The sequence below is a fragment of the Cricetulus griseus genome (genome assembly GCF_003668045.3).
Source record: "Cricetulus griseus strain 17A/GY chromosome 1 unlocalized genomic scaffold, alternate assembly CriGri-PICRH-1.0 chr1_1, whole genome shotgun sequence".
NCBI lineage: Eukaryota > Metazoa > Chordata > Mammalia > Rodentia > Cricetidae > Cricetulus > Cricetulus griseus.
In genome coordinates, this window is record NW_023276807.1 from 77819670 (window position 1) to 77832268 (window position 12599).

The 12599-nt window shown below is 34.8% G+C and overlaps 1 protein-coding gene across 10 annotated transcripts in view; it reads right to left on the bottom strand.

The window, feature by feature from the left end:
- Ccdc88a (coiled-coil domain containing 88A) overlaps nt 1-12599 on the bottom strand; it is a 153362-nt gene that overhangs the window by 49896 nt on the left and 90867 nt on the right. For all 10 annotated transcript variants that reach the window (XR_003479645.2, XM_027387968.2, XM_027387969.2 and 7 more), the window contains 4 exons: nt 10141-10299; nt 6446-6592; nt 5527-5671; nt 700-884 (listed from right to left, as the gene is read on the bottom strand). Coding sequence is in view for 9 of the 10 variants with exons in the window: in XM_027387968.2 (XP_027243769.1) it covers nt 700-884; nt 5527-5671; nt 6446-6592; nt 10141-10299 (636 nt within the window). In the remaining variant the exon portion in view is untranslated. The remainder of the gene's footprint in view (nt 1-699; nt 885-5526; nt 5672-6445; nt 6593-10140; nt 10300-12599) is intronic.

The following is a 12599-nucleotide window of genomic DNA, read 5'->3' on the forward strand; positions in this document are numbered from 1 at the left end:
AAGACTTGTTTCCAACAAAAAGTTAATCTGGGGGAGTGAGAGGCCTGAAGACATGGTTAAGTGATTAATAGCACTAGCTACTCTTGCAGAACACAAGAGTTAGAGTCCTAACACCCACCCCAAGGCTCATAATTGCCTATAATTCCAGTTCCAGGGGACCTGATGTGCTCTTCTGGCCTCTGCACACACTGCATACATGTAGTACACAGACATGCAAGCAGGCAAAACACCCATATACATAAAATAAAAATAAATAATATGTTAAATGTGGATTTCTAAAAACTCCTTCCATTTTGGAGATTAATATTCTAATTTTTTGTTGTTGAAATGATAACACTGATCCCAAGGTTGTGAGGAGGAAACAGGTAGGAATAATGAAATAAGATCAGCTGAAAGTTTGGTTTCATCATTTCCTTCTTTGAAGTGCTGGGGATCGAACCAAGGAACCCTCCATATACGAGGCAACTGCTCTACCGCTGAGCTGTATACCAATACCCAAATTAAGTTCACTATTATTGAATCTGAATGATAGTCAGAGGATTTGGTTCATTCACTCCATTTAAAAATATTTGAAAAGAAGCTTAAACAATATTAAGAATACATACAAATGAAAAATAAGTATACTAACATTTATATGCTATTTAACATTTATATAATATTAGCATTTAACACTGCAATAAAGATTAAATTTTAATTTACCTTTTTGTTCAGTCTCTGGTTTTCTTTTTCAATTTTTATGATTTTGGAAGTGCTGCCTTCTGCAGAGTCCATAGTACTCCGAAGCTCTTCTACAGTTTTTGTCAAACTTTGGTTTTCCATCTCCAACTTTAATAATTTACTGGATGTCAATTCATTTACCTCATGGCCCAAGGATTTCTGTGGTGCTGTAACATTGAAAAATATGTCACTGGTAAAACTATTTTTACTTTTTAATATTAAAAATATTGACTTCTAATGCATCTTGATACATGATCTTTAACTTCATAAAAATTCAGTTATCTAAGATAACACTATTAATAAGTAAATAAAACAAGGTCTTGAGCTTCTAACATACACTATAGTTTCAACCGAAGAAACTATAGAATCCTGATTCCATGAGAAATTGCTTGGTAATAGCAAAGTCAATGACTCTTGGGTTATTCCATAAATTACAGCTACTGCCCTGCAATCTTACAAGATCATCTTGACTCAAATGAGAGATATAAGGTATATCATAAAATTTTGGAGCGACTTCAAATATTAAAAGCAGCTGAAGAAGAATCCTTATAAATGGTATGAAGATCTTACATACTCTTCATACTCCGAATAAAGATGCTATAATCAGCTTAGGAGAAAAGACCATCACCATCTGCTCTATTTGTCATGATATAGGATCTTTATAAGTAGATTTAAAATTTTTTTTATTTATTTTATGTATGAGTGTTCTGTCTGCATGTATGCCTGCATGTTAGAAGAGGGCACCAGACCTCATTACAGATGGTTGTGAGCCACCATGTGGTTCCTGGGAATTGAACTCAGGACCTCTGGAAGAGCAGCCAGTGCTCTTAACCTTTGAGCCATCTCTCCAGCTCCACCATTCTTGAGTATAGCATCACTGTCAATTTAATCTGGACTTAATATTTTAACAATAAGTTCATTTATCACAACAAAAACTTTCCAATGGCAGTATGTACAGTTTATTCAAATTATATATAACAATTTGATCTAGAAAATAATTCCTATAATTTCCATTATTATCATTGAAAAATGTCAAAAATTTGAGAATTATGGAAATTACTTATGTTATTTCTTACTATTATTATTTTGTTTTTTGTTTTCCAAGACAGTGTTTGTTTTAAAAAGTTATAGCCCTAGTTGTCCTGGGACTCATTCTGTAGACCAGGCTGTACTTGAACTCAAGAGATTTGCCTGCCTCTGCCTCCCAGTTGCTGGTATTAAAGACACATATCACCACCACCTGGCTTATTTATGTTAATCGTACATGTACATTTTCACATAATTTATTTTGGTTTTCATGTTAGTACTGACATACTTATTTTTAACTGGCAAGTAAAATTTTTATTTAAAGCATTCAACATGATGTTCTAACACACATACACACATGTGGAATAGCCAAATGAAGTTATAAAAGATATTTATTACTCAGCCGGGCGTTGGTGGCGCACACCTTTAATCCCAGCACTCAGGAGGCAGAGGATAGGCTCCAAAGCTACACAGAGAAACCCTGTCTCAAAAAAACAAAACAACATATGTATTACTCTACGTATTTCTGTGGTAAAAACATTAAATTTTATTCTATTAGCAATTCTCAATCATACAAATAAATGGCTGTTATTAACTGTAACAACTCATGTACAACAGACCTCAAGAACTTATTCCTATCTGAAATCCTGTGTCCTTTGTCCAACAGCTCATTTATTAGCCTTCAATAGCAACCAGACTTTTTTTTATTTTATTGTATTTTTGGGGATTTTGGGAATTAACTCAGATCTTTGTGCATGCTATGTAAGAACTCTACCACTGAACTACTACTTCTCCTGGCTCTTTGATAATTTTTAATCAAGTTATTTGTTTTTTAACTATTGCGTTTCTTACAGATCAGATGTGTATTTTGCAAATATATTATCCCATGCTACAAACTATCTTGATTGTTTTATTTGTGCTCAGAAACTTTTTGTTTTGTTTTGTTTTCCAAGACAGGGTCTCTCTGTGTAGTTCTGGCTGTCCTGGTACTCACTCTGTAGACCAGGCTGGCTTCAAAGTCAGAGACCTGCCTGTCTCTACCCAGGAGGCATAAATTAAAGTGCTGGGATTAAAACTGTGCACCACCACCTCCCAGCTTGATTTCTTCTTCTTAATAGATATTATAAATGGGATTGTTTTATTGAATAATCTGTTGTTAATCTATAAAAATAGTACTTTCTATTTTGACTCTATTCTTCAATGTTTCTCAAATTAAGTTTTTTTGTTTTTAAATTTACAGTTTTATGGCACATGTAAGATCATGTTACAGCTAACACAATTTAACTCCGTTCTAATTTGGATAATTTATTACTTTTTCTTGCCTAACTACTCTGGTAGAATTCTAATACCATGTTGAAAAGAAGTGGCAAGTGTATATAGTCTTGTCTTTGACAGAACTAAGAAAGGGTTTAATGTTTTCATTGTCGGGTATATGATGACAGCTACGAATTTGTTACTCATGGTCTGCATTATGTTCAGTTGCATTCCCTCTACACTTTATCTGTTGAGCATTTTTACAAACTGAAGTCGAATTCTGTCAAAAGTTCTTGAGAACCTGAGTGCAAACCCCAGAACCACGTGATTACAAACCCAGCTATGGTAGCACATCCTTGTACTCCCAGCACTGAGGAGGCCAACAGGCCAATCCCCAAGACTAACCAGCTATACAGCTTAGTCTACTTGTGCAGTTTTAAACTAGTGAGCGACCCTGTTCTCAAGGCGGAAGAAAATGGCAAGTGGCTCCAGGGGAATGACATTCAAGATTGTCCTCTACATATAGGTAAGCACACATATACAGGCTTTTTAAGTCTGAGCTGCTTTCTTGTAACTCAATTTTCAGAAGTACAATTAAAGTTATAAATACTTTAAGTAAAACATTTCCATAAGCTTACTACTTACACAGTACATAGGACACTAGAATTTTATTATTAGGTTCTTAAGTATAAAATCAGAAAAACCCAGTAGATAATACACAGGATGAAGCATCTATTTGTACAAGTAATTATTTGTAAGCAGTAGACTAGAAATTCTTTCAGAGCGTATATCTATCTGATAACTACGTCCTTAGCACCCAGTATAAAGTGTCACATTTGATAAGTGTTTAATAAATATTTGCTCAAGAACTCCAGGTAAATAATCTGACACTGAGTCATTTAGGAATTACGTAACTAATCAACTTTTGATACATTTACCTGGCTATAATTAACAAAATGTGTTAACAGCATTAATACACCCAATACAAACAACTGTAAATGAAAGAGTATAGGAAAAAAAAGAGGCACAAGTAAGAATTTTTTTTTTTTTTTTTTTTTTTTAAAGACAAGGTCTGACTATTTAGACCAAATTCAGACATCTGTCTGCCTCTATCTCGTGAGTCCTGGGATGAACGGTGTATGCCACCACATCCAGCAAAAAGTTACAAATTTATCTAGTGGTCTTTCATTATCTCCAGCAATGAGTTAGCTGGCAGGTATGATCCTGATATGGTTTTTCTTTATTTATTTACATTTTTATGAGAATAGTCATAGCCATGAGGATCCTTAACTTTCTTTAGGGATTTTAGATTCACCTTTAAAATCTTCTTACTAAGGTCTTGACTTCCTATTTGCATTTGTCTGCATTCAGAGAACATATTGACCAGATAAAATAATGTCTTTGTTTGACTTAATGGATGATTATAGTTCTCTGGAGAAGTCAACCTATTAGTATTCCAGCTCTTGTGACAGTGGTGACATTTTGTTTTTGATCTAATAAATAAATAAAGCTTGCCAGAAGATCAGAGTGAAGAACTAGCCATACCAGTTAGCCAAAGAGGCCAGGCAGTGGTGGCACACACTTTTAATCTCAGCAACCACAATACTTAGCCAAGGAGGCCAGGCAGTGGTGATCCACACCTTTAATCACAGCACTCGGGAGATAGAGACAGACTGATTTCTGTTAATTCAAGGCCACCCTGGGATACACCAAATTGAACCAGTCTAAAAGAGAAACAGAGCTCACACAAAGAGGATCCCACTACTTGGGATCACATGCCTTTAAATCCAGCAATAAGGAGGTGGAGACAGGAAGGGATATGGCTGGGCAGAGAGAGGAACATAAGGCAGGAGGAGATAGGAGCTCATGGTAGTCTGAGGCAGTCAGTCTAAAACAGTCTGATTTGTAAAGATGGATGAAGTCTGAGGACAGGATCACCCCTGTTGTTTGAGCATTGGTAGAGGTGAGAACTCTCCAGTGGCTGCCTGTGCTCTGCTTCTTTATCCTTCAATTTTTAGCCGTTGATAGCTGACTCCAAGTTTTTATTATTAAGTCCAAAGAGAATTCATGCTACATGTGACAGTAACTTAAAATACTGCCCAGTCAACATCTAAACCTGTTAATGAGTTCATAAAACTCAGATTTTGCTTTAGACTAACCAAGATTGCATAACTGTACACTTTAAAAAAGCCATACATTTTCTAATGTATAATAATTTAAAATACATATTAAATAAAGCCATAATAGAATTATATGATATAATTTAAAACAGAAAAGGATGGGGATTCAGGTTTTTAAAAAGCCCCTTCTCCCATGAAAAAATAAAATTGAGTCTTAAGATACAGAAAAGTAAAAACCAGACCTAAAAAAGCAAAAACAAAATGTTAATTTGTGAGATAGTATTTTTGGAGACAACTGGTAGTCTTGTATGACCTTTAGCCAGGGAAAATAAAGAATTGCAACAATATATACAGAAATGTAAGTAAAACTTCATTTATTTATTAATCTACTTAAATGAGGTAAAACTACCTTCAGCAAGTTCACTAGTTCTGGATATCTGTTCCAGCTCCCAGCCAAGATGTAATGACTCATCCATACTTTGTTTCTGTGCCATTTCTAAAGTCATATTTTCTTCCATTAATTCTTCAATCTTCTTTCTATCCATATCTCGTTCCTATTCAATTATACAGAATAAGGAAAGGAAGCTAATAAATAGTGGAATTTCTATCCATTACTCATTAATTTTTACATATTTTAAACTGAATGTTTTTAGTTCCTTATAATGTTCATATTGAAAGCAATACTTAATTATTATAATCACCACTGATCATTATTAATCAGGTACCCGAAATCCTTTTAAAATTATCTTAAAAACTAAATTTTGTACACATCTGAACTGTTTTCACTCCCCTCTTTTAGCTCCTAAATCTCCTCCTTCTAACCCACTGGCTCAAGTCTGTGTCCTCTTTTTATTTTAAATATAATACACACACACACACACACACACACACACACACACACACACACACACACACACATCAAGTCCAATTTGTGCTGCCTATATATTCTTGGCTATGTGGCCTTTTAAAATAATCTTTAGGGACAAAATGAAAATGTTCCTGCATACTCAGTATAGTATTTTAGTCATCTCCAAAATAATTTTGGCCACTGCTAAATTTTACCAAACAGCTATAAAATTTATGCATTTTAAAAGACAAGCTTATAAAATAGATATACTGTTTTTAAAAGGCAAAAATAAGTAATTAAGAGAAAATGTTACTTTATGTTTATTTTATGTAATGGTGAAAATATCTTAAATGACTTGGCTATCTTGTTCATTTTAAAGCCTTATTAAGGACTCTAGCCATCCTTGTCATTATAGAGAACTTAGCAGAATCACAGAATTCTTCCTCAGAAGCCAAGAAAACTTGTCAACCCAAAAACTTACCATTTCCATATCATGCAACTTAGCCTTTAGTTGTAAATTCTCTTTTTCTAATTCATGTAATTTGTCAGAGCGAGCACGAGTTCCTTCTAGTTGATCTTCCAACATGGTTTTTGTTTCTAATAATACTTGATTATCTTCTTTTAATTCCTATAAATATTTCAAATAGGCTTTTAAAAATGAATTAGAAATGTGCTAATGTCTGTTTTTTAAAGCTGTAGAATATAAAAATTCATCATTACAAATGAACACATTAAGCCATTCTTACCAATATTTCTGTGCAAGAATAAAGCTACCCAGCACTATACTGTTGATTTTTTTTTTTTGCTTCACCTACTTTCTACCTCTCTGCCCCTGAATTAAATATATTATGCATTCAAAATACTTAAGCCTTTAGAATGACTAATACTACTGTAATTTCACAGGGATTGGTGGAATATATTGAAATGCCTTAGTCACAAGATTGAGAGAAAGTATCACTAGTCTTCCATATATCTAAGAAACAAAGCTCCACAGAATTAACACTTGCTAGGACTGAAATAGACAAAATTTTACCTCTACTGAAGAATAACTTGAAAGTGACTTGTTTTAGGTTTTTACAATAAAAAACTAAGACCAAAACTCATATAAATGGTAAAACAAGACTCACTTAACTTATAATTTTGAGACAGTCTTCCTAAATAAATAGCCAAGGAGCCCAGGCTGTCTAGAATTGTGATCCTCCTTGCCTCTACCTCTCATTTGTGCTGGGATTATAAACCTACATGATCTGCTGCAATCTTTCAGATTCCCACTTTTCTTTCTTGAGACAGGGTCTCATTATGGAGCCTGGCTGGCCTTAAACTCACAAGATTCGCCTGCCTTTGCTTCTAGAGTGCCAGAATTAAAGGCTTATACCAGCATGTCTTTTCAAAATTTTCTTGTCTAAGAGCCTTGTGCATGTGTAGCAAGATCTCCAACACTGATCTCCAACTCTTCAGTCATTATGTCAATTAAATAATTTGAGGAAATCCTTTTTTTAAATTTTAAAATATATCTTTATTTATTTATCATCTATACAGTGTTCTGCTTGCTTGCATATACTTGGAGGCCAGAAGAGGACACAATATCTCATTACAGATGGTTGTAAGCCATCATGCAATTGCTAGGAATTGAACGCAGGACGTCTGGAAGAGCAGCCAATACTCCTAACCTCTGAGCCATCTGTCCAGCCCTGAGGAAATAATTTGGTGGGGGTAGTCATGTCGGAGGAGCTGTAGTCAGCAATGGAGCTTATAGAGTACAGCTCATGGGACAGCATAGCTATAATGGGTGCATCCCAGTGAGGCAAAGCTCCAGGAGATTTGTCTCCAGAATGCCTTCTCCTGTTTGTTGCTATCATGATCTTACTGTATTTGACATGGTGATTACTATGTTAAAGAATTCCACTGTGTCTAGTATAGTGTGATTGTTTCATGGGGATTTCTTTCTTTTTTGTTGTTGTTGGGTATTATTATTATTATTATTATTATTATTATTATTATTATTATTACAAGTTCACCAAATCTTCCTGTGCTGGGCCTAGGCCCCTCCCCATATGTCCAGAGACAGAGCGCATCCCTTCAAGTGGGATGGGCTCTCAAAGTCCCCCACACACACCAGGGCAAAACGCCAGTCCACCTCCGGAGGCTCCCCAGAGTGCAGGGGCCTCCTCATGGGGATTTCTTAGTCCTCATTGGGCAACTTACTTGCAGGTCATAATGAAGATGATTTTTATAAGAATAATGATGCTTATTTGGATCAATGGTAAGGGCGTTTGTAAAGATAGTTAGGGAATGGTTTAGGTTATTCTGCCAATTGCTCCAATAAAAGATACAAGAAAGGTAAAAAAATAAGGCTACAAGTAACCTTCCTTTTTGCTAGATGTGAAACTTTCTAAGGATGGAAAATAAGCACAAGGGAGTTTCGCATTATAGATCCATGAATTCTGCCTGTGGGAAAAATGATCAAAGAAAGCAATCATGTCCCTACACTCAAGGTTAGGTCCGAGTTCCTTGGTCATGAAGCTTACAGAATTAATCACAGGTTTTGGTGTTCATGTTGAAAAAACAAAGTTATGAAGGAAATTAGATGACTCTATTGTGTAAAGGAAAACAGATGGTTAGCTAGATCAATTGAGTAAAGCTTTGTAGAGTAGAATAAGGACAAGAATTTGCAACACTGAAACCATAAACAGCTGCTTGCCAGTGTAAAGGAACTGGCTGAAATGTATGTGACCTGCTTAGAACTTTGTTAATTAATAATAAAAGAATCATTGCTTTGGGGTGAAGATGGTCTGGTGGGTAAAGTAGTACAAAGGAAAATGTTTAACTACATGTGGGCTTCTAAGAAAAACATTGTAACTTGTTATCGTAATGTGATTTCTTCCTGAGTAAAGATTTTAACTTGTTTTTGGAAATATGCAACTTGTGGTTGCGAGATGATTTCTTCCTTTCGTAGAGATTTTTGTCTTAGGGGTAAAAGGTTTAAGAGAACAATAAAAAGATAAGAACTGAGTTTTACCCTCTCCACTAAGTCTCCTGTGTTTGTGTAGTTGCCAATTCCACATCTCCTCTCCAGTTTCCCTGACCTGCTAGAGCTAGACTCCAGCAATTTGGAAGCATGCATTCACAATTTTATCTTACTAAATTATATATCTGTTGTTTATCAAGTCTAGAGAAATACATTGTTCTTTTTGGTTCTGAGACAGGATTTCACTATGTATTCCGTCTTAGACAGTATCTTCGCACTTGAGCATCTTGAGTTGGGGTTTCAGGTGTATACTATCATGCTTTAAGGCAGTGATATCCAAGAAGGTCCCTCAGCACACATGCACAACAGATTAATATATGTATATATTATATGCATTATATATGTGTATCTATGTATTTTCTCTTAGAATCTTCAAATTTCATTTATTAGTAAAATCCAGGCTAAATGTCCTACTTTTTCCATGTTGAAATTACATGTCTTTACTTATTTATTTGTATGTGTGTGGGTACATTCTACAGCACCCACAGGGAGCTCAGATGACAATATGCAGTGGTTGGTTGGTTCTGGCTTTCTATCATGTAGATCCTGGGAGCAAACTCTGGTTATGGGGCTTGAATCTTCATCCCACTAGCCATCTGACCTACCCCTTCATGTTTTTATTTCTTGATTCCCCATATTCTTTTTTTTTCTTATCCTCATACTGAAACTTAACAATATCTCTTATGTTTACTGAAAATAAGGAAGTTAACAGAAAAGAGGAAAGTATTCAAGGGTTGTCAAAGTGTTTTTTTCTAATTCATTTGCATATATACAGCACTCACTGATCTCAGTATTCTAATATCAACAAAACAAAACTCAGAAAATATCTTCCTTTTTTTCTGGGAGCAAGTTTGAGATTAACAGAGATAAGCATTTCATTTTAATGGTAAGAAGTGGTCTTCAAGTCTTCCATGGCTACAATGCTAAAAGCTAGGTGGTGTGGGGTATGTGTGATAGTGCTCCAAACAATTCATTAAGCTTTACAATGTGAGGAGATACCTTTGTAAAAGTCTAAGCAATATTGTCTATCAATTTAAAATAAATCTCAAAGAACTTAAAACTACCTCTAGATTCAATTCATGTTTATCAAATGAATTTTGAAAATCTTAACACTTTAAGAAAAAAGTATAAATAACTATGCAACATACCTCAACTCTTGCCTTATAAAATTCAATGTCATGAAGTCTCTCTTTGTATCTGCTGAGTTCACTTTCAAGCTTATCAACTCGGACTGCCTTTTCACGAAGTGCATCCAATTCATCTCGGTACATTCGAGCAGATCGAGCATCCGAAAGCAAATTCATGTTCTAAATAGAAATATAAAAAATGATTTCAATATGAAATTTCCCTTTTAAACTATTCTTTGTTCAAACTTCATTAATTTAACAAAAGTAATAAATTATATATATTTAAAAGGAAACTGTATTGCACATAAATAATAACTGTTTCTTAAAAATGAAGACATAATAAGCCTTATCCTTGAACCAGTTATAAAAGGGTATTAGCAATGTTTTTTAAAAAGGAATTGTAAATTAAGTTAACCTCTACTTAACACAACATTCACAATTAAATTTAAGCTTATAAGTTAACTTTAGGGATGGCTAAGAGGTGTTAAGAGCACTGCCTGCTCTTCCAGAGAACCTTATTCCATTCCTACCACCAACACTGTGATTAACAACCACGTGTAAGTCCACTTCCAGGGGATCTGTCACCCCCTGACCTCTGGGGGCACTATACTCATGTGTTACATAGACATATATGCAGGCAAAATACCCATACATACAAATTAATATTTTTTAAAGAGTTTAACTTTAAAATACAAGATGATAAAAGCATAGAAAATATAAGTGATAGATCTGAAGTAAATTACTACTTTAGAGAAATGTTTTTATTCACATAAGTGACTTACTAAAATTTAGCTGATTTTTTCAAATGCTTCTAAGTAAAATAATTATGTATCTTATTAGCATAACTAGTAAAATACAATCTTTTAAGAAATTCTGCAATCATTTAGAAAAGAAGCCCTAAAAATATACAGAGTAATTCCGTGAACTTCTGAAAATTCTTAGAAGTTTGTAAGTTTTCATAATAAATAGTAACGAATTATTTCTTTTTACTCTTATTCTCTCATGTCATGGCCTGTGACAGTTCACAGTTCTTTTCTTTTTTTTTTTTTAATTACAATTACTTTTTGTGTACAAGCAAAGGTTAAAGGACAGCTGGCAGAAACTGCTTCTCTCCTTCCCACGGGTCCTAGGGACTGAACTCAGCTCATCAGGTTTGGCAGTCAGGGCCTTCACCATAGAACTACCTCGGTGGCCCACATCATAATTAAGAGTCTTCTATGTCAACCATATAGAGACTTGCAAAAATAAAAAAAAAAGACTATAATTCTTCCCTCTACTAGTTTTACAAAACCACTCGTTGGGGATAAAACAAGTGTGGGCACGCACGCGCACACACACACACACACACACACACACACACACACACACACACACACACCCCTCTGTTATCAAGAAGTAGAATAAGAGCCAAAGCACATAAAAAGTATCACTTCCTGGCTCATTCATCTAGGGTGGTCTCAGTTTATGATCTTGCATATCGTTTTTGACATTCAAAATACCAGGTTAAGGTGGGTAAGAGGAAAATATAACTGTCCAGTCTTACTCCAATCATTGGCAATTATGGCTTGGATACTCAAATGAAAAATGAAAGAAAACAGTGATTAAAAGAAGTGAATTCTTTAAATAAACAACAAACAAACGCCACAACAAACCTCTTGTTACTAGTTTTTAAGATTAACATATACTAATTATATAAAATAATCGATTTTATTATGACATTTTAGGGATTTTTATTTGTTTTTTGTTTGTTTTTTTGAGACAGGGTTTCTCTGTCTACTAGCTTCTGACTGTCCTGGAACTTGCTCTGTAGACCAGGCTGGCCTCAAACTTACAGAGATCCACCTGCCTCCGCCTCCTGAGTGCTTAGGATTAAAGGTGCCACCACTGCCTGGCATACTATGACATTTTAATACATGCATATAATTTGACTTATTTCACCAATCTCTTTTACTCTTATGTGCACTATTCTATCCCCTTCTTCTCTAACAAATTCTCAAAAAAATTCTTAGTATCTATGTTTCAAGAAGAAAATAAAAAAAAACCAAAAGACTAATACAAAAAATGATTTAGTATATACTACCTAATATAAACACTATAGGAGAGTAGAGGATTCTCAACAAAGGAATCTCAAATGGCTGAGAAACACTTAAAGAAATGTTCCACATCCTTAGCCATCAGGGAAATGCAAATCAAGATGCCTTTGAGATTCCATTTACACCTGTCAGAATGGCTAAAATCAATAATGCAATTAACAGCTCCTGCAGGCAAGGATGTGGAGCAAGGGGAACACTCCTCCATTGTTGGTAGGAATGCAAACTTGTACAGCTACTATGGAAATCAATATTGTGGTTCCTTAGAAAACTGGGAATGGATCCACCTCAAGACCCAGCTATACCATTCTTGAGCATATACCCAAAGGATGCTCAACCATACCATAAGGATGCTTGCTCAACTATGTTCATAGCAGTTTTATTCATAAT